Source organism: Furipterus horrens, unplaced genomic scaffold (genome assembly GCF_987537825.1).
Source record: "Furipterus horrens unplaced genomic scaffold, mFurHor1.1.pri manual_scaffold_12, whole genome shotgun sequence".
In the NCBI taxonomy this organism is placed as follows: Eukaryota; Metazoa; Chordata; class Mammalia; order Chiroptera; family Furipteridae; genus Furipterus; species Furipterus horrens.
The window spans coordinates 57,542,023-57,565,688 of NW_028327182.1; the positions used below are offsets into that span (position 1 = coordinate 57,542,023).

The 23,666-nt window shown below is 39.9% G+C and overlaps 1 protein-coding gene across 3 annotated transcripts in view; it reads right to left on the reverse strand.

Annotated features, from left to right (window-relative positions):
• TMTC4 (transmembrane O-mannosyltransferase targeting cadherins 4) overlaps positions 1–23,666 on the reverse strand; it is a 77,120-nt gene that overhangs the window by 29,545 nt on the left and 23,909 nt on the right. For 2 of the 3 annotated variants that reach the window (XM_090258495.1, XM_090258493.1), the window contains 6 exons: positions 10,948–11,045; positions 5,314–5,406; positions 4,921–5,085; positions 3,923–4,125; positions 2,458–2,629; positions 2,240–2,371 (listed from right to left, as the gene is read on the reverse strand). In XM_090258495.1, the coding sequence (XP_090114621.1) occupies positions 2,240–2,371; positions 2,458–2,629; positions 3,923–4,125; positions 4,921–5,085; positions 5,314–5,406; positions 10,948–11,045 (863 nt within the window). The remainder of the gene's footprint in view (positions 1–2,239; positions 2,372–2,457; positions 2,630–3,922; positions 4,126–4,920; positions 5,086–5,313; positions 5,407–10,947; positions 11,046–23,666) is intronic. The other variant, XM_090258494.1, reaches the window with a different exon arrangement.

Sequence of the window (23,666 nt, forward strand, 5' to 3'; positions counted from 1 at the left end):
GAAAGTGCTTCCAGGACAAAGTAAAACTCAAGGAATTCATCAGATCCAAACCATCGTTATATGAAATGTTAAAGTGACTTGTTTAGGAGAAAGAGGATCAAAATGAAAACTGTATCACAACAGCCAACAACAGAATCTAGGGAACTGAAACAAAGGCAAACTAAGTAGGCAATGAGAGAGGAAAAGGAATTATAGGTATGGGGAACATATTGAGGGGAGGTCAGCAGGGAGGGAGAAGGGGGAAAAGGGAGGAAGATGTTACAGGAATTAAGAAGCATAGTGGAAGGGAGTAGACAGGAAGATGTTTAGAAGAACTATATGCACAACCAATGGGCATGGACTAAGAGTAGGGGGGCAACCGGAGGGAGGGGGGTCACTGGGTGAACAGGAACAAAGGGAAAAGAAATTGGGACAATTGTAACAGCATAATCAATAAAGCATATTTTTTAAAAAGTATAAGATCTTTTAAGTACTTATGTTTTAAAGATGAGGTCTTATAAGTACATATGTTTTAAAGAAAAATACACACACTGACATATAACTGTGTGTGTACCTATATATGTACACCCTGTGCTTTCTAACCTATGACATGAAGGCATGTTACTAGGAAAGACCGATAGGCTCAAAAATACAAAATGTCTCATCCCCCTCCCCCATTTACTAGAGTAACCTGGGCACTGTATCATACCAGGTCTCTGTCTAGCGCCTAGATCACTAAGCTAAATAACATCAGCTCTATTTTTCTATGCCTCAGTTTTCCCCATTTGCAAAAATAAAAAATATATATACCTCTCTCTAAAAACCTTAGAGGGAAGATAAGGGAGATTATAGAACCACTACAAAGAAATCTGAGTGACGTATACGAAAGAACTATATAAGTAGAAGGGGTAAGTACTGCTATTCAAACACAACAGTAAAAGTAAAGCAAATCTATTAACATTTATAAAATTAAGTTACAGGCAACTTATATTTAGTAGCATAAAATAAATGGACAGGCCAGCAAATCAAATTAATGGTTAGTTTGAAGTAATTCACTCTTTTTACCTAAATCTATTAACTATAAAACATGAACAAGGTCTTTTAATCCAAGAAGACAAACAAGTAATCAGGACTTTTATACTATTCTTTGCTTCAAGGTCACAATAAGATGTCAACTATTCATTAATTTTTTCATATAATTTTACCTGAAATCATTGCTTTTTCTTAAATACATAATTGTAAAAATGAGATAGAACTCCACAGAGCTCTTTTTTAACCCCTTGAGAATTTGAGAATCTCATTTGGAGCATCTTAGGAAGCTACAATTTTGATGACCCAAGAGAGAATGAATCATTATTTAGTAATAATAATAATCTATATTAACAGAAATTCTTCTAACCTAATCCCTTGGTATCCCATTTTGATCAAGTAACATTCCCTTCTTGTCATTTAATGTGACAACCAAAACTAAAATGAACCTAAGAAAGCTAATATTTCTTGAATACCTACTATGTTCTAACTACCATATTAGGCCATTCCAGATGCCATATTTCATTAGAGCCTCACCACAAACCCAGGAGATATGCATTATTGCCCCCCTTTATAGATAAGGGCACTGAAAGTTACAAAATGTTTGGTTTCACCCAAAGAGGCAAAGCTGGTTTAGCTAAGGGCTTGGATTCATGAAGAATCCAAGTGAAAAAATCCTCCCAGACTGCTTCAACAAAAACACTGCCAATTTTAAAGTCTATACATTTATTTTTACCTAATCTAACAAAAGGAACCACAAGTTGAGAAACCATAAGTGATATAAATGTGTACTAGTACATATCACACAGCATGATTTAAACTTCCTGAACCAAATTATTGTCCATTTGTGAGATATTATCTTCAAATCATGCTTTGGAGGCTAGTTAGTGCCATGTCCAGAGCATGTATTTTGAAAAGTGTCCTCTGAATGTTTCGACTGCGGGTCTCTTCAAGCCCCAGGATGAATGTGGTATTCGGACCCCTGCCATGAGTAAAACCTCATTTAAGTAATCTCCCATTTCACTGACACTGTCTGGTTTTAATAATTTCTTTGAATTATTTTGGCTAAGCAGTCTTTTAATAAATTTTACCAAAATAACAACAACAAAAAAGAAAACCCCAAATCTTATGCTAGATTCTTTTAAGAAGGCAAAGATTCTTCTTATTCAGCTGTTGAACTTAAAACATTTCCTCATAATGTCTTTCTAAAGAAACACGGCAGCCAACACACCTTAGCATTGAGAGGACACACAGACAGGGCACTTCGAAAAAGCTGCTCTTCACTCCGCCACTCGCCGCTGCGAATAATGCATCTCAGCATGTTTATGAACAAAATTCCCAGTACGATAGCAGTGATTAGTTTCTTAAGAATAGAGAGACATGGTAAATTTCATGAGAACAATCGGTCCAACCACTTTGGTTATGAATGGCACTACTCTTGGCTAGTACCTTTTTCTTAGTATGTTTACTGAGAGCACCAAATCCGAAAGTCAGCAGCATGCAGTACCCAGCGCTGGGGAGGTAGAGAACTCTCTCAGCCACCACAAAGCCCACTCGGAAAAACAAGTTACTTGCAGGAAGAAATGGGATAATGAGGAATCCCAAGCCCAGTGTAAGGACCCTGAAAAGGACAAGTACAATACTTAATATAACTATTTTTAGACTTCTCAAGAAAAATATGCTACTCAACATTAAAATAATAATAAAGGCCTTTTATTTTATGACACCAATTGAGAAAAGGCATTGGCAGCAGCAAAAATGTATAGAGAGGTTTTGGTCTGGCAGTATTAGGATAAGACACTGAGGCACTTAGCATAAGGCATAAGGATAAAATCCACAAGTCACACAATTCATATCAATAGGGTTAGAATGACTACATTTGTGAGGCCTTATTAATTCATCTACTCCCAACTCACCTCCAACCATAGAGGTATTAAATAGCTCAGTGGATATTTCTCCCAATTAGTCTAATATAGTTCTCATAGAAAAAATAAATCCCCCACAAACTTAACAGATATAATAATACCTAACTAGTTTAAACTTTACACAATCTGAAATAAACTAATATCTTTTTTTGGGATTACAACACCACAAATTTCATTCAAGTAGAAGAAAGTTAAGCAATGAAATACTTCTGAAACTAGGTTATCATTTCTAATGTCCCACATGACACAAGAGAACGAACTGGGAAACCTGGTCAAGTGTGATGCTTCCCTCCTGAACTCTGTGCCTACAATATTTAAAAAATAAAATCTAATTGTACATGTGTAAATGAACTGGGAGAAAAGTTTGTTGTCCTTTAGAATTATGAAACAATTTAAAACACAGGTAAATGTGAAACTTATTTTGAGAAATTACTAATCTAATTCCATAAACACTTATGTGTAAAAGAAATCATCTTAGTTTGCTTTCTCACAAACATTTGCTTTTTCCTCCAATTATTTTCTCAATAACCTAGTTCCCCTCTTTTTTGGGTGAGAAAGAATAGTCTCTTTGGGGCAGCAGTTTATTTTGTACCAAACAACAACAGAAGGAATCTCCATAGCATCCACCAGGGTTTTCTGAAGAATTATGAAATAATGAGCACAACACACATCCATTACACTCTACTCTGACCATAAATTACTCTTCACCACCTACTGAGAAAAGGATCTCAAAATGCTACTTCAGGGAGAAAGGAGGAGCAGGAGATAAAGCAGTCATTCATACCCTCCTCCTCCAAGTTCACTCCCTACTAGTTGAAGTCAGCAATGGATTCCAAATGGATGAACTCATCCTAGTCATAAATATGTATTGGAAACAAATGTCCTTAGACATTACTTCTACAAAATTGTTAAAATGATCAGTGCTGGATTTAGCAAAATGCTTCTGACTCAACCCAGTGTGGAAGTTAAAATTCAGCACTGTCTCTTACCTTCTCTTGTGACTGTCTTCAGAACACAGGGCTTGGCATATTAGGCCAATTAGGCAGAACCAGAGTGCTGCTAGTGCAATTACCCTCCAGTCACCAACTGACTTAATGAGGGGGATGCAGCCCATTGACCAATCAAAACACAGCCACCAGGGGCACAGCAGCAGCCAGGCATTCAATGAATAGTAGTAATTATAGTTTATGGCCTGTCAGTCAAAAGGAAAACAAACATTTATTTAATACTAAACTTGAATATGTATATATCCTAACATCACTTCTGTGGCATCTGTATGCTTCTGTTCAAGGAGAGAAGTTGTGTAAAATAAAATGTTGACACTTTCTACAATGAACATGCGCCTATAATCTGCAATTAATTAAATGCATTCAGATTTTAAATGAGAAAATGCAGCATAGCCATCAGACTCCACTATACAGTTTTTATATTTCTGGGCAAACTATGTCAATTTACTTAGTGATGCCCAAAGTCTGTGACCCAGGAAATCTGAGGCCCAGAGGTAATCTATATGCTTAACAACATAAGAATAGGATTCTATGGTAGTTCTCTTGATTTTTGTTTCTATAAAATGCACTGCTAAGAAATGACACCCTTGCTTACAGAAAAAGCAAACCTTTGCAATAAAGGAAGTCTTGACACCATTAGACTTTTATAGACACCAGTGATATTGCTATATTTTATCTTAACTCTGTCATGCCAATTTCCTTTAAAACAAATGTCATGGGGTTAGGAGACACTAATGAGGCTGGCAAGAAATCTGACGTTAGAAGGAACCACTCCTTAATTTTGATTAGAATGGATATATGAGGGGCTTCTATCTGCTCAGCCCCTAACAAAAGCCTGGTTTCATCCTAGAACATCCTTCGTGACAGCAAACAAACACGGGAGGTGTTCCATTTATTAGGGATTTTGTGGGTGTGCCAAGAGTGAGATGAAGAGGAGGGAAGAAGGACCTGAGAATTTTGCAGACAGACTAAGAACTCACCCTGACCAACATGCTGTCAGCAAAGGAGGCGGGGTTGTCCACCTCAGTGAATGGTGGCGGACCGGTGCCCATGATTTTCCAGCGCATGTAGAGCACCCCTGTGCCCCCCAAGGCCAGGAGGGTCATTCTGAAGAGAAGGCCCCCATTTCTGAGCATGCCAATGTTCTGAAAAGACACCACAAAGCCCCCAATGACAGAGATTTTAAAATAAAAATGTGAGTATGCCAGGTACAAATATGCAGTAATTCTACCTGAAATGTGTTGACACAGTGCTTTAAAAGGCTGGCTATTTTGGAATTTAAAATAGCAAAAAATACTTTGAAACTGGCATTTTAAATCAGCTGGTACTTCACATTTTCCATGTCAGAGCTGGAAACAGAAGTATATACTTACCTCTAATGACTTGTCCTTATGTAGTACCTTCTGGGCAATTTCCAGAACATTTAATTTGCCAATCACCAAGATGTCAAAGACTGCATTTAAACCCTAAGGAAGCAAAACAAGGTAATCAATGATGCAAGAGCCTAACCCTGATTAGGTAGCAATTATACTGCACAATTTTATTACTAAATCTAGATAAGGGATGTAGTAAATTAGGTAATTATGGAAGACTTCTTCAGCTCTTAAAAAAATACAACCATTGTTCCTATGAAATTAGCTCACAGTAATATATTATGTCAATTTTATTACCTAGTAAATTTTTCTTAGTCCTAGCCTGAAATTTGGACCTCCTCAGAGGTCCTTCCTTTCCTTTCGTTTCTTTACTGTAAGATAGTCCCTTAGTTGATATAACAGAGTGGTTACCTGGGCAGTTGTTATCCTTAAAAAGATAAAGGCAGCCATCAATCTCAAAAACCCAACCACATACGTAATTACACCTCAAGAATCTCAAGTGCTAACTGACTTCAGCAAGGGTAGCAGAAAGAGTAGCAGAACATATACAATGGTCTCTGATGGGCTGTTGGAGATCTCTCAGCTTCAGACTCCTAATTGTCCACCAGCTTCCTGTTCTTGCTAGGCACACAGCCAGAGTGTATTTCCCAGCCTCCCCTGCAGTTATCCGTGGTCATGTGACTGAGTTCCAGCCTATGGAACGTGGGTAGAAGTGAGAGTGGTCCATCGTGGAGGTTTGGTTATAAACCTAGACAAGCTCTACCACTTGGTTTCCCCTTTCAGCTAGCTGTGATAGATGATGGGGATGACCAGGGCAACTTTGGGGAACTACACACTGAAGATGGCAGGGGCTCCACCAGCCTGGGTAACTGTATGAAGGACAGTCATCTCTCTGTCATGCGAAGCTCTGTCCACGGCTTAGGTGAATGATAAATAACTTCAATTTTGCGATGCCATTGGATTTGAGAGTGTAATAATGTAGCTCCACCTATCCTAACAGCTTCTAATACCACCATGACAGTTTCTTTCTAGCAGGCGAGGGCTGCTTTGGCAGCTATTACACCTATGATAACAGGTTGAAAGCTAGATGAGGCTTGAATTCTATTGTCAGTCCTGCAGTGGACTTCCCATAGATGTCATTGCTGCAGAAAATGTCATCTAGCAGAACTCTTTGCCCAATCTGGATAGTGTTCAGAATATACACGGTATGTTTGGATAACACTTCCCCTAAATACTTGAGTCTTTTTCATATGGTGCTTTGTGGCAAAGATAACAAATCATCAGATGCTGGTGGTAATTTGTTGTTTTCAAAGCAAGGACGACATTCCTACTTAACCTTCTCGCAGAAATGCTGGGAGCCATTAATTATCTAATAAAATAGGCCAGTGCTGGGTTAATCATTTCAAGGAATCCTGATTTTATTCACCCATGTGATTCATGATTTTAGTGGGTCACAGAAGACCATTTCTGCCTGGGTGTAAATTATTTTCTAAAAGGCAGAAGCTCCCTGTTGAGCTGCCACTGTCACTGTCACTGTCTTTTTACTCTGATTTTCTGCCTGTGAGTTTTGGGACACTCACCAAGGGGTGACAGGGGCATGCCATCATGAGGACTGAGACAAACCAGTTGGACCCTCCCTCCTTCTTCCCATTTAAATGTATCATCATGACCCAAGGGTAGGTAGGACGACGATCATGTCCAGCTTGAAGCAGCTAGAGGAGCTCGAGACCTTCGTCCATTGTCCTTTATAAGATTGTAAAGGGTCTTAAGTCTGAGAGGGAGGGATTGTTATTTTTTATTGTTAAAATATTTAACTAATTAATTAATTATTTTTAAAAAAAGAAGAAGAATATATGAAAGGGTGAGCCATGGGCATGGACTTGGGGAGGGGATTGTCGGGGAAGGGGGGTGCTGGGTGGAGGGGAGCAAAGGGGAAAAAATTGGAACTATTGTAACAATATAATCAATAAAATATACTTTAAAAAAATAAATAAAAAAATAAATGTATCATCAAAATGTCCAAATTCTTATCAAATTTTTTAAAACAGCTAAATTTCACTATATATATTTTTCACATAAATTCAACCTAATTCTTTAGGGCTTTTTAAACATTAATGGGGGTTACCTTGGGACCTTGTTAAATGAAGATTCCAATTCAGCAGTCCTGTGGTGGAGTCTAAAACCCTAAATTTCTAGTAAGCTCCCAGGTAATGCTGAGGAGCAAGAGTTCAGAGCAGTGCTTCTCAAGAGGATGATTTTGTCAGAAATATTTCAGGTTGTCACAGCTGAGGGGGTTCTACTGGCATTTAGTGAATGGAGGGCAGGGACACTGCTAAATATCCTACAGTGCACAGGACAGCTCTCCATAAGAGAAAAGACCCAGTCCTAAACGTCAGTAATAGCAAAGTTGAGAAATATTGGTTTAGAGAAAACTTTTTAAAAGTAACTTGTAAAATTCAAGTATCTTTGCATAGTAATTCTTTCTATACCATCTTCTAGCTAGCTAGACATTATAAATCAAGACCAATAAAACCACTGATCTTTGCCTTTACTTGTGTCAACCCTAAATAGCTCTGACTGCCCTGTTTTTTCCCAAGGTATTCCTACATGGGCCATCACATCCCATATCTTTGTTTTCCATTTCTTTACCTCTGCTCACATCTTCTAATAATGTAAGGCAGAAAACTGACTAGAATAGAGAAAATGTAAAGTGCATTTCAATGCCTCTCCCTTCCTGGAACTTCAGTTTGGATCAGACATAGAAGGTGTGTGCCTCTACTCATCAGAGACCCTCTCCTCTCTTTTACATTTACAGTTGAAGCCAAGTATAAGATGACATATACTCAATACTTGTTTAATCAGGACCAGAACCATTAATGGGGTCAGTCCACTGTTGTATTTAGGACTGCCAAAATATGAGAGCGTCCGAGAAAACTCAAACCATTCCTTCATCTTTTTATATAAGACCTCTCCAAGGGAACCAATCAACACTCTTTAAGAACTTCCCACTCTCAGAACTGCTGGCAGAGGCCTTTGTTACTTTGATGAGCCTTCCCCACATACAGCAGGCAGGTGGGCAACTTATCTGAGACTCCATCAACCTGGCTAACACCATTCACCAGCAAACCCCCATCCCTATGATCCCCTTAGGCCCAGCTCCACCCAAGCTGTTTCCAATGGTTTTTCCATACAAATGGTTTGTCACAGCTCATGCTTCAGATTTCCATAAAATCTCTCAAACAAGCAGGATCTGGCTTCAGTATACCCCTTACCTCTTGCTAAGTGGTCCCAGGCCCAGCACTAGCAGTGGCCAGCTTTGGTTCACAGCTTGGCCTTGCCTAAGCAACTCTAAGTCCAGCACAAGTAGCAGCCATCTATAGATTACTTTGTAGCTCATGCTGGGTAGGCCCAGAAAGAATACAGGTGGCATCTGACTTTGACCTGCAACTCTTCGGGAGGCATCAGAGCCAGCATACCCAGTGGACAGCGTCAGGCTATCTCAAAGCATTACCACCCAACCACCTCCACAAGTGACACACTCAAGGGGTAGACTCAGTGAACATCAGAACCTCACTGAAGTAAGTCCTGCTCTGTTGGGTGGGCCAACAGCTGATCCTTCATGGTGGTTGGAGGTTGGTGATTGGTGGTCAAAGCCAGCCCTTGCAGCTGATCAGCCTGAGGGTAAATCCCTCCCAATAACTTGCCAACAGCAATCGAGACTCAACTACAAAAGGAGAGCATATGCAGCCCACATGGGGTGAGGGGGCACACATCAACTGCCCAGATTGGGTTATCTGGGAGACAGTGCCATTGGATCTTACAGAACACCTACTACATTAGGACACTATACCAAGCCAGGGAGACATAGCAGCTCTACCTAATACATAGAAACAAACACAGAGAGGCTGCCAAAATAAGGTGTCAAAGAAACATATCCCAAATGAAAGAACAGAACAAAATTCCAGAAGAAGAACTAAACAGAACAGAAACAAGCAATCTACTATGTGCAGAATTTAAACACTGGTTACAAGGATTCTCAATGAACTCATTGGGAACTACAACAGCATAAAAAAGGACCAGTCAGAAATGAAGGATACATTAACTGAAATAAAGAATAATTTACAGGAAATCAACAGAATAGTATATGAAGCCAAGAATCAAATCAGTGATCTGGAATATAAAGAAGCAAAAATCACCCAATCAGACCACCAAGAAATGAATAGAATCCAATGAAATGAGGATAGTGTAAGGAGCCTCTGGGACAACTTCAAGTGTACCAACATTTGCATCAAGGGGGTGCTACAAGAAGAAGAGGAAAAGAAATAGAAAACCTATTTGAAAAAAAAGAAAAAGAAAACCTATTTGAAAAAAAAATTACAGAAAACTTCCCTAATTTGGTGATGAAAATAAACATACAAGTTTGGGAAGCACAGAGATTCCCAAACAAGATGGACCCAAAGAGGCTCACACTAAGACAGATCATAATTAAAATGCAACAAAGAGAGATCCTTAAAAGCAACAAGGAAAAGCAGTTGAGCACCTACAAGGGACCACCTTTAAGAATGTCAGCTGATTTCTGAAAAGAAACTTTGTAGGCCAGAAGGGACTGGCAAGAAATATTCAAAGTGATGAACAGCAAGGACCTACAACCAAGATTATTCTACCCAGGAAAGCTATCATTTAGAATCAAAGGACAGATAAAGAGCTTCCCAGTAACAAAAAGCTAAAGAAGGTCCCCACCGCCAAAACTATATTATCTGAAATGTGAAAGGGTCTCCTGTAAGAAGATGAAGAAGGAACGATCAAAAATATGAACAATAAAATGGCAATAAATACATGTCTATCAACAATTGAATATAAAAACAAATTATACAAAAAAGCAGAACAGAAACAGACTCATAGACATATTGTAGAGAACATTTTGACAGATGTCAGATGGGAGGGGGTATGGTAATGGGTAAAAAAGATGAAGGGATTAAGAAATACAAACTGGTTGTTACAGAATATAGACATGGGGATGTAAAATAGAGCGTAGGGAATATAGTCAATAATATTCTAGTAACATTATATTTTGTCAGATGGGTGTGATATTCAACGGGATGCTCACTTAATAAATTATATTATGTCTAATTACTGGGGTGTACTCCTGAAACTAATATAGCAATGTATGTCAATTGTAATTGAAAAATAAAAATGACTGCCTTGGCTGGTGTGGCTCAGTGGCTTGATTCCCAGTCAGGGTACATGCCTGGGTTACAGGCCATGTCCCCAGTTGGGGATGCATGAGAACCAACCACACACTGATGTTTCTCTTCCTTTCTCCCTCCCTTTCCCCTTGCTCTAAAAATAAATAAATATTTTAAAAAATAAATATAAAAATAAAAATGATAAAGAAAAAGGAACTTCCCTCTCCCTTTCCATCAGTTGCTAATAATCGTCAACTGAGGCAGTCAATCCCCATATGAAACACCAGAATTTTGAAAGGACAAGTAATTGGTCCAGAAATGTATACAACAATAGGCCAGCAATGGGGTGCAAAAGAGGAGGTCATACAGGCAGGCCCAGCTTAATTTTTCTCTATGGAAGAGGAAAGGATATGTTTAGAGCAGGTCCTGACCATGTCTCAGGTCTTACCAGCACAGTGATCCCTTGCTCTTTGCACAGCATGGCAACAGCTCCCAGAAGGATACTCAGCAACACCCAGAATGTAGAATGCACTCCTTCCTTGTTACCTGTCAGTTAAGAGAAATGACAAACATAAAATTCATACAACACAGCTCAGTCTTGTTAGCACCAGGAACTACTATTCTAAGCATGCACTTTACATAGCCACAATTTATAAACAGAGTATGGTCTTCTGACAGCATTTCTCTGTGGTTGCATGTCTGTGTGTTAGATTCCTGTATTTCTGGTTAGACAACACCCTCTAAATAGTACACACATACCCTCTCAAGGCATACCCTAACAGGTGCCCAGAGCCTTTGGGAGGCATTGTAACAAAACCCTGGCCACAGACATCTTATCTCACAGTCCACATGGTGCAAGCTCCTTCTTCCCAACTTGCCAATCACCTAATAGGCCATTTTGACAAGTTATGTTGAGAACTCTCACTGAGAGTGTAAGCACTGCATCTGGCTGCACAATAACCTCAGCAGTCACTACTGCTGCCACAAAGAAGGAGTGATGGGAATACCTGAGCAGCTCCAAGAGTAACTAGTACTCCTGAGAAGTCTGGGCTCTCTGAACATTAGGTGGTATAAAATGGGTCTGCTCTGCTCCCTGTATGGATGGCTCTGACCTGTGAAGATGCAGGACCACTGACCAAGGACTGGCACCCATTTAGCTCCTGGGGCAGGTGACGGCAGATGCCAGCCTGGGCTGCCAATTTGTGTGGGAAATTCAAGCAACAACAGGAAGACAAAACATCACTAGAAATATGAATTGTTGTAGTAAGAAGCTCAAGTGGGGCTGCACTCGAGTAATAATCCACGGTCCATAAACTGCCTTCTGAGGAGGGAGGGTCTGGCTATGCACTATTTAGTGGATGGTATCTGCAATTTGGGGGCCTGACTGAACTGCTTGGGGGAGAGGAAAGGAAAAATGTGGCGCTCATTTCTGTTCTTTCTTTGTGAGACCTTCATCTCCTCATCTAGATATATGGTGAACAAACACCTAAAAAAGACACAGCTTTGAAGTGGGGCAGTGTGAACCTGCTTGAGGATGAAATCATTAGCTTGCCCAGCGGGCCTATCACTCTTGGTTCAGTTTTGCTTTAATCAGAACTTCTGGTCTAAATTCCAGCTCTGCCATCTACTATCTGACCCTGAAAAAATTACTTACACTCACCAAATCAGTGATATTGACTATAACATGGTGGCAATATTAACTACATATTATTCATTTCAGAGGAAAAACTTATATAGAAATATCTAGACATATGTTTTAAAATTACATAAAAATGTGTGTAAATGCAAAACATAGCTTGGAAAAGCATACAAGATACCAATTCACTGGGGAACACAATTTTCATTGAGTTAGCTCTGACACTTGTTTTTGACTAACTTTTGGCATCTGAATCCAAAAATGATATGATGCTTTTTCTCTATCGGGTCAACTTTTTAAGGTACAGGATACCCTCCCTTTGTCCCCCAAATCATACATAATGTACATACAAAGGAAAATAAAGAAAAATTTGCCTGAATAGACTGTTTACTTAGAGTTATTTTATTCATATAAAGGCTATATATTGTTGCTGTAAGTCAAATTGTGTGCAAGTAGTAAAGTTCTGCTACCAAACATACATATTAAGGCATTTTACCTTTTCAAACAAAAAGCTAGGAAATGCCAAAATGAGATACTTGAAACAGTCTCCTTCAGTTGACAAAGCTTACACAAATTGCTTCATGAGACCCAGTTTTATGTGCAAAGGTGGGAATAGAATGTTCTTCTTGTCAGCAAGTGGTTCATGGAGAATGTTTGGATCACTAGGTTTGAGGTCAGATCTTAGAGGCCAATTCAACTCCACCCAATGCTTCTCATGAGCTCTGCTGTCCCACATACACAGAAAACAGGGATACTTGGTGTAGCCGTGTTACTGACCAAGAAGAAAGCAGACCATTTGAAGGTCAACACAGATGATCCAATTGTGCTTGTGATATTGCAACAGATCAATGACTCTCTTTATGTCTTCATATTCTTCATGAAAACAAACTGAATGGCTAATTGGGACTGCACCAAATAAATTGCCATTGTGGAGGAGGACACACTTCAAGCTTCACTTTGAGCTATCGATGAACAGTCGCCATTCAGTTGCATTATAGATGGGAATTCCTAATTCCTCCATTAAACCATGTATGTTATGGCAATACACAAAGCCACTGTCACTTCGAAAGTACTGCAGAAATGTACTTTCTCTTGATCGAAAGTAGGATACCTTCGCTCCTTTTTCAAGCAAGTTTTCCTCGTACAGTCTTGATGCTAGGAGTTCTGAAGCCTTTTTGGATAGTCCCAAATCTCACGCCAAATCATTCAACTCATGCTGATCAAATCCCTTATGAACTGAGTCATCTTCAATTTCAAAATCTTCATTGTTGCTGTCACTTAGTTCATCACCATACTGCTGTTTTTTGAAAGAAGGTAGTTCAATGAAAACTGGCACTGGGATTTCAGCTGAATGAGGCACTGGGCATATAGCTGATGGTAGATTAGGATACTCTATTTTCCATTTATTTTTCTTTATAACCTCACGTTCTCACTATACAAAAGTAGCAGTCACTTGAATGATCTCTGGGCTGTCGCAAAAGCATAGGTATACCAAATGGCAACGTACCATGTGTTCCCTTCATCCACATCTGTAAACTCTTGACACACTGTTTGCACAACTGTGAGGGGCCCAAGACTTATCTTAATCACCAAGTTTTACTTTAAAATATGCAAAATAGGCTTGTGTGACAAATGAGCTGCTGTTTGTCCTCTGACTGGGAATGGTGAAACTGCCACAGATATAACAAAATGTATCAGGGTTGTTTAGACACTTACGACGATAAATAGCAGAGGCAGACATGATCTGAGGGAAAGGAAATAAGTATGTATATAAATAAAAAAATTAATTCTGCTAACTCCTTGTATACACACAAGAACTTGAACTACACTTCGGAACACAATTCACTATAAAGAGCAGCACATAACCTCTCACCACACTGTCTTATGTGTAACTGAATAGCCTAGACAAGTATGAACCCCAGCCCTCCCCACTCAAGGGAGGTTTGCTCTCAGCCAAGAGGAGAGCACTAGTGCTTCCCTTGATCCAGGCTCGATCCAGCCTAGAGTGGTCGCATTAAGATAGGCTGTACAGAAAAACTTGACCTATTAGAAGAAAACTAACTACAGTTTTGAAATCAGCATGCCTATTTAAGTCTAAAAAACTGAAAAATTGAATTCAACACAAATTATTTTAAAAATTGTTCCCCTGTGTTATATTAGTTTCTGAACACTTTTAAAAAGAAAAGTTTGGGTAGGGAAGGAAGGCTTAATTTTTGTTGTATAACCTTTCATACCTTTAACATTTTAACTGCGTGCATGTATTAAAAACCCTACATTAAAAAAAAAAATTACTTGGTGTTTGTTCTGGGATCACAGAAAGCATTCAATAAATGTTTGTTGCACATGGATCAGCAAAACTGCCCCAGGTTTGAGAGAGTTGGCAAGCTCATTATGCAATGAAAATATATACTATGGTTCTCATTAAACTGCTTGATCAGAAAACCAACAATTAAATGTTTGGGGAGAGAGGGAAGGTGAGAATGAGAGCGGAAGGGAGAGAAAGAGAGAGTCAGAGAGGAGAGATATTGAAACCAACACTTAAGTGTACGTTGTGTGTGTGTGTGTGTGTGTGATGCAGATTCTGAATGAAGTGATATTTTTTTTTAAGTTCTGTGAATATTAAAGAATTAAACAGTAAAGTCCCAGGATGGAAGCCCTAAAGGACACTCAGGCTTCCTATCAAGGAACAGCCATGGAATCTGGGGTGAGAGGCCCTCCTAACCTCACATGTTCTAGTGTAGGTGGTGACTCCTCTCAAGACAAAGAGGGACTACACCCAGCTGAGTGAAATGTGAGCTGAACTAACCCCAATGGCCCAAACTGGCTCACTGGGAAAATGTCCTCACTCACAAACAAGCTCTGGTAGCAGGAGACATTCAGGAATTAAGCAAAAATGATGCACTGGCTAATATTTTTTGAACTTTTTAGCTCTTCTTGGGAATCTCTGAGTATCAAATTTCCAGGTTTAATGTACAAAAAGGCAGAACAGATATAATACAAAAAAACTTTTATTTGACTATTATAGTTGAAGCACTTTAAGGCTTTCCACAAAGCAAGTGATCAACAGCAAAGCCTCATTAATTTAGATTCCATTTTCTCATAAAACACAATGAACAGACTTCCAGCCAAGATGGAGGTGTAGACAGACACGCTGCATCTCCCTCCACAACTAAGAAGAAATACAACTACCTCAAAACTAGAAACAACCAGAAGTTCCAGAAAATCAAACTGCATGGAAGTCCAGCAAACAAAGATATAAGGAAGAAATACTCATCCAGATACATAGAAGGGGCAGAGCCGGGGAAAAGAGGACGAGGTGTGGTGGCAGCATCTGCGGCGGCAGCAGCAGCAAGCCTGCAGAAAGCGCAGTCACACATTTTAAAAAGTCAGGAGGGACACCTGGGGAGTGTTCCTAGCTCCTCACTGGACCTCGAAGCTCACGGTCCCAGCACTGGGGAAAATCAAGCCTCGTTGCTTCTGACTGTGCAGACCAGTGAGGGTTGGGGTGGAGGCAGAAACTGCTGGTCTCAGCAGAGTCTGCTTGTTTAAAGGGCCCTCATGTTCCTAGAATGTCTGCAGATCCACCCACTCTGGGAAAGACGGCTAGGGCAGCAGCTAGAGGGGCACGAGTCTGGTGCGGAAGTGGGAGAGGTGCCTGGAAAGGGGGTGAGTCCTGGGCTGGCGGCATTGTTCCTTCTCGGACACCTCCCCCACATACAGCGCCACAACATGGTGAAACAGGTCGCCCTGTACTGATGAATCCCCAAGGCTCTGCCCCTTACAACATAACAGGAACAACAGCTCTACCTGGAATGCAGAGGCAAACAAACACAGGAGCCTGTCAGAATGAGGAGACAGAAAAGTATGGCCCAAAAGGGAAAACAGATCAAGGTTCCAGTGGGAGAACTAAGTGACAAGGAGATAGCCAACCTAACAGATGAGGAGATAAATAACCTAACAGATGCAGAATTCAAAACACTGGTGATAAAGATGCTCACAGGCTTGACAGCTATGCTTGAGTATGGCAAACGCATAAGGGAAGAAGTGAAGGCTATGCTAAGTGAAACAAAGGAAAATCCACACAAAACCAATGGTGAAGGGAAGGAAACCGGGGTTCAAATCAATGATTTGGAACATAAGGAAGAAAAAAAGTCAACCAGTGTAGAATGAGGAAGCAAGAATTGAAAATAATGAGGAAAACTTCCCAAATTTTGCGAAGAAGATGGACATACAGGTCTGGGAAACACGGAGTGTCCCGGGCAAGCTGGACCCAGAGAGGACCATACCAGAATGCATCATGATTGAGATGCCAAAGGTGAAAAATAAAGACAGAGTCCAGGGAGGTGCCTATAGGACTATCAGCTAATTTCTCAGAGGACACTTTGCAGGCAGGAAGGGATTGGTAAGCAGTATTCAATGTGATGAAAGGCATTCTGCAACCAGTATTACACTATTCAGCAAAGCTATCATTTGGAATGGAAGGGCAGATGAAGTGCCTCCCAGACAAGGTGATGCTAAAGGAGCTCATCATCACCAAGCCATTATTATATGAAATGTCAAAGGGACTTCCTTAAGAAAAAGAAAATCAAAAGTATGAACATTGAAATGACAACAAACTCACAAGTATCAACAACTAAATCTAAAAAATAAAAATAAAATCCAACTAAGCAAACCAGAATAGGAACAGAATCATAATCAGTTGGTACAAAACAGACAGGGGGAAGTTAAGATTAATATATGAACGGGTGAAGCTAAAAAACTTATATGCATGACCCATGGACATGAACTAAGGGGGGTGGGATTGCTGGAGGGAGGGGGAGTACTGGGCAGAGGGGAGCAAAGGGGAAAAAACTGGGACTACTGTAACAACATAATCGATAAAATATACTTAAAAATAAAAACAATGAACACTCTTGTTTTAAGGATTTCTAATTTTTTCTGTTGTTTATAGGATAAAGATAACCCTTCTGAGAATAATGGCATTTAAAGCTTTGCTGACCTGATCACATGAAAACCTCTCTGGCTTTTCTGGGACTGTATTTTAGGTACACTGGCCAACATGCTCTCACTGTACTTTGCATATTCTATTCTCTTTGACTACAATGTCCCTGACAAAATCCAATCCAAAAATCCAATCCATTTTATACAGCTGTCAAATGTCACTTAAACTGGGAAACCCCATCCCGCTTTCTCAATTCTCTAGTTTTACTCCACAGAACAGCAAATAGGCCTACTATATGCATGTATGGTGCCCCTGAGAACAGCATCTATCTCATGTACCTTGGTGCCCCTAGTTGACACTCAGATTAAATTAGGTTGAGCTGTAGCACCCTGCATATCCTTATCACAATCTATCACTATATTCTTCAGTTTATTACAAATACTACTTGATTTTCTTAATTTTCCCCTACACTGGGGTCTCTCAACCTCAGCACTACTGTTTGGGCTGGTTAATTCCTTGTTATGCAGATTGCCCTATGCATTGTAGAATGTTTAGTAGGGCCCCTAGCATGTCCCCATTAGATGCCAGTAATATTCCCAGTCCTCTGTTGTAACAAGCAAAACCATCAGTCTTTGTCAAATGTTCTGAGGGTATGGGGTAAAAAATGAGACCATTGCCCTAAACCAGTGCTACTCACAATGTGTGGTTGATGGACCTGCCCTTGGATCCTGTTAGAAACACTCTCAGGCCCCACCCAGACCTGCAGAATCAGAAAGTGGAGGGTGGAGTCCATCAACTGGCATCTTAACCAGGCTCCCAAGTGACTCTGATGTAGCCAAAGGCTGAAAAGAATCACCCTAGACAGGAAATTTGTTTACAGTTCATTCCTGACAACATGCCTGGCTTGTAGAAGCAATTTAAATTTTTAGTGGCAGAATCTGCAGAATCTGCCTGACTCTGGAAAGGCAACACATGGTCAGTGAATGAAATACAGTATTCCTTCACTTTTCGCGGGTATTACATTCTAGAACCCCCCGCGATAGGTGAAAATCCGTGAAGTAGGAACCTTACATTTATTTTAGTATTTATATATATTTTAAGGCTTTATAAGCCCTTCCCGCACACTTATAAACCATTCCCAGTCCCTTATTAACCTTTCCCACTCCCTTATTAACCTTTTCCACACTTTTATAAACACTACTTATGTTCTTAAACATATTCTACACTCTTAAACTTACGTAACTTTAACAACATACTGTAGTACCTCAAAATCCCACAATATAGCAAAAAATCCGCAATAATTAAATATAACATTTTTAAAAATCCCGTGATACAGTGAGGCCGCGATAAGTGAACCGCGATATAGAGAGGGACTACTGTAACTGTACACGATCTACCACAAGGGGCAATAAGCCCACAGTCATAGAATCACAACATAGTTAAAGTTAGAAGAGTGCTTCTTAGAGGCTGTGCATATAATCTCTTTTGCAGTGATGGAAATGTTGGAATCCTTTCTATAATGCTTCCAGCAGGGGGCCACATGGCCTTTACTTCAGCAACTTGGTGTCAGGTATTAACTTTGTATGACAGCCCATTTTGTTTTTAAACTTATGGCTGTTATAATATTCTTAGAGTGAGACCACACTTGGTCCCCAAACTTCAGGTCTTGGCTCTGCCCTAAGGCAGTGTCTCTCCAGGCAGCACAGTGCCCAGAAGCCAAGTTCTCTTTACTGAAAACCATTATATATAGAATTATTTAGGTTCATCAAGCAAACTAATGATAATTTTACTGAGGGAAATTACTTACATTTCATGTATGTAATAGCAAAATATCCTAATTACAAGCCAGAAAAACAACAAAGCCCTGTTAAATTAACATGATTGAATTTGAGTGTTTACATATTTATTGGAACTTATTTTCTTTAGGCATTTATTAGTAATCATTAGTAAACAAGTGTTTGTAGACACCAAAATCTTTTAAAAAATTATGGCCAAAATAACCTTAAAGCTAACATATTGGTTAACTCCTTTTCAATATGATTTTGAGAAAGGCCCAAGCGCATGGATGCATCTGCCACATCTTCTGACGTGACACAAATGGATGGCAGACAACACCCTTAAGGCCTGTCCTCTCCATCTTGGTGTATGTATGGTTCATTTAGTTCTGTCTCCCATAACACATCTTCCTGAGTCTGTGTCAAACCATTTTCAGGATTTTCTCATATTAGCAGTTTTTATGTAAACAGACACCCTTAATGATAAATGAACTCATTAGTTACCATGGCAGGGGTCTCCTCTACAGATAAAAGACATTCCCTCCTTGGTTCCCATGCCCTCCTATGCCCCACATAGGCCATGCTCCAGGCCCAGCATGAGGAGATGGCACTGTGGACCCTTGGCCTCAGCCCACTCACTATTTTCATGTCTATTAAGCATTAGGTTGTTTTTCACTAGAAACCAAATGGCTCTCTACCCCCAAATTACCTGGATTTGATATTTTTTAAAAGCGTCTCCTACCACTCCCACAATTTGTGTTCATATTTCTTAACAAATAATATGATTTTCCAACATGATGTTCTCAGTTCTTCACATTATAAGAAGGTCCCTTAATCATTTTACATTTCTTTCCCCTAGAAAAACTGAATTAGCTTGTATTTTACTACATCGTTAACATTGGTTAATCCCCACCCCCACTCAACATACAGAGTAAGTGGATTTGGATAGGAAAAAATGGACAGGTCCTCCATTAAAACACCCAAAGGACTACTCTTAAAAGTACTCTGTTAAGACAAAGCTAAATTACTACAGAGGCAGCCCGGGCTGGGTAGGTCAGTTGGTTAGAGTGTTGTCCAATATGCCAAGTTTGTGAGTTTGATCCCCAGTCAGGGCACATACAAGAAGCAACCAGTGAACACATAAATAAGTAGAACAACAAATCGATGCCTCTCTCTCTCTAAAATCAATTTTTTAAAAAAAGTTAGAAATAGAAAAAAAATTACTACAGATGCAAAAGTCATAAGCTCATTTTTCATTTGCCTGGAATTTAAAGGGGCTTTCTCCTTAGATGGCTAAATCAAAGATTTCATTGAATGCAGAAAAATAACATATGGAAAACACAGCCTTCAGATTTATTGATAGCTTTCTCCCTACTCACTGCATAATTTCACATTTCTCAAAGCCCAAATTTCTGTAGGGGATCCAGACTCTCAAATTCTCTATCACAATTCTTCTGGATGAGTTCTGCTCTTCAATTTTCTCTTCTAATTCTTATTTTCTTCAAACATATCCAGTATGAAAATGTATGAAAGATGAAGACAATTTTGTCTCTTGCTGACGTTTCTTCAATTTCAGTGATTATTAAATATTGTGTCACATCTCAACAGTGGCAATATCAGATCAAAGACAAAATTTCAGTAGTTAGTTATAAACTAAGTGATAGTTTCACATTCAGAAAACCATTCTAGACTACCACTGCCCTGGCCAGGTTGCTCAATTGGTTGGAATGTTGTCCCATACACCAAAAGGTTGTGGGTTTGATTTCCATCCCTTCAGGGCACATACCCAGTCAGGGCATGTACAGGAGACAACCGATAATGTTCCTCTTTCACATTGAGGTCTCGGTCTCTCTCTCTCTCTCTCTCTCTCTCTCTCTCTCTCTCTCTCTCCCCCCTTTCCTCCCTCCCTCCGTCTCTCTCTAAAAATCAGTAAACATATCCTGGGGTGAAGATTTATATATATGTGTGTGTGTGTGTGTGTGTGTGTGTGTGCTTATGTTTATATATATACATATATATCCAGAAAGTATCCAGCCACACAATATAGAAGAGACATTTATTGAAGAAGATACAAGAAACATTGTACATAGGACAATGACGCCTCAGTCCCTTTCAAAGTAGGCACCTTGGGACCTTACAATCACTATCAGCTGCCCTGTCATAGTTTCCTGAATCCTATCAACAGTCTAAAATCTCTTCTCTTTCAAAGGTGATTTTAGTTTTGGGAAAAGCCAGAGGTCACGGGGCACCTAATCTGAGCTATAGGGGTGCTGAGTCACCTGGGTGATTTGATGTCTCACCACAAACCGCTGCACGAGAAATGATGCATGGGCAGGCATTGTTGTGATGAAGCTGCCATTCACTAGATGCACATAGCTGCCTTCTGAATCATTTGAATAGTTTCTGTGGAGGAGGATTCAAGCTTAATGCAAAATATTATGTAGATTCGTTGCTCTACTCACTCAGTCATTTTGAATGCAACAGCCACACAGTACACATGCTCATTCAGTAACATCTACTGACTAGTACAGTGAAGTCATCTTTGTTACCACATGTACGCTTTAGTCCACTCTCCTTGGATGCCAGGTTACATCGATGTTGTGAGAACTGTTCTTGTTGTATTAACAATGGTTGAACTTTTTTCAGACAAATGAAAACATATATATATATACATATGTATACATTAAAGAGTAGGCATTATAATTAATGGGCACCTGAATTTTATCTAGTTACTATTGATGTGTCGTAAATGTAGAACACTCACCTGATTTTTGAAGAGTTCAGTTTAAAAAAGAATGTAAAATATTTCTATAACTTTTATATTGATTACATGTTACAATGAGTAATTGGGCTAAATAAAATGTATTGTTAAAATTCATCTCACTTATTGTTTTATGATGTGACTACTACAAAATTTTAATTTACATGTATCATTCATGTTGTATTTATACCACACAGCACTCTCTATATCATGTGCTCAAAGACCTAACCCATGGATGAAATGGTTGGCACATGGCTATGTCTGTATTTCAAGTCTGCTTTTTAAAATAGAAAATATGAAATGACTTTGCCTATTTAAATCTAACTTCCCCCCACTGCAAGTCCCTACCAGATTAGCTATTTGTTATTTTATGTGGAGTCATAAGACTAAGCAATCAAACGCAATTCATCTTTTCCAGAATCTAAACTGGAAACTTAAGTAATGTTTACGAAATATTTCATATAAATCAAAAGTGTCTCTTTACAAATTTGTGGCATATATGTACACGATAAACCATGGCACTGACAAAGTGTTTCCAGTACTGGGGGTGAACAAGAAAGGATATGTAAGAATTAAGTAATCTACTGGGAAGCTGGTCCTGAGTTTGGGGACAGCCCAGCCTAGCGGACACTGGTAATATGACCTACTGTAGTATAGTTTTACCCATGTAATTTCCCAAATTAAGATTTTCTTTCAGTTTGGATTTGTCAAGGTGACTAATACTAATAATTGCCAATATACAGCAGAATTTAGATGAATTTGGACTTTCTGTTTTTGTGACTATGTTCTTATTTAATCACTAATGCAAATCAACCTTTTATTTCCAAGTCTGAGCATTTTAATAAGAAAACGGAAACAGATAATGGTAGGACACCTCGCATATAGTTGACACTCAGTAAGTATCTATTCAATCAGTAGTTTCATTTATTTTCATGTCAGCAGAAATCTTATTTAATTATTGTATTTGTTATGCAATTATGAGATGTAATTTAATACCAAAAAGTTAACAATTTGGGACTTCGGGCCAAGAGGGAGGCATAGACAGACATGCTGTGTCTCTCACCACAATTAAGAAGGAACACAACTACCTCAAAACTATAAACAACCATAAGTTCCAGAAAATCAAACTGCATGGAAGTCCAGCAAACAAAGATATAAAGAAAAAAATACTCATCCAGACAGGTAGGAGGAACAGAGCTGGGGAGGAAAGGATGCAGTGTGATGGTGGCAGCAGCAGTGGCAGCAACAGGCTGGCAGAAAGCACAGTTGCACGTTTTAAAAAGTCAGGAGGTCCTCATCGGACCTCGAAGCTCATGGTCCCAGCACCAGGGAAAATCAAGCCTCATTGTTTCTGACTGCAAACCAGTGAGGGTTGGGGCGGAGGGAGAAACTGCTGGTTTCTCAGCAGAGTCCGCTTGATTAAAAGGCCCCCAGAGTCCTAGAATGTCCGCAGACCCACCCACTCTGGGAACAACGGCCAGGGCAGCAGCTACAGTAGCACCAGTCCAGTGTGGAAGTGGGAGAGGTGCCTGGAAAAGGGGTGAGTGCTGGGCAAGCAGCATTGTTCCTTCTCAGACCCCTCCCCCACTTACAGCACCACAAGGTAGTAAAACAGGTCGCCCTGTACTGACGAATCCCTAAGGCTCTGCCCCCTACAATGTAACAGGAGTGACAGCTCTACCTAAGACACAGAGGCAAACACACACAGGAGACTTACGGCCAAGATGGAGGCCTAGACTGACACGCTCCATCTCCCTCCACAACTAAGAAGGAATACAACTACCACAAAACCAGAAATAACCAGAAGTTCCAGGAAATAAATGGAAGTCCAACATATGAAGTTATAAAGAAGTGGTGCTCGTCTAGACGGGTAGGAGGGGCAAAGCTGGGGCAGAGATGTCAAGCTGTGCTGGTGGCGGCAGCAGCCGCGATGGCAGCAGGACCGCAGTAAGCACAGACACCCATATTTAAGGGGAGGTGAGAAGCACCTGGGGAGCACCCCAGACTGCAGACCAGACCCGCGAGCTTGTGAGTCCAACCCCGGGGAAGACAG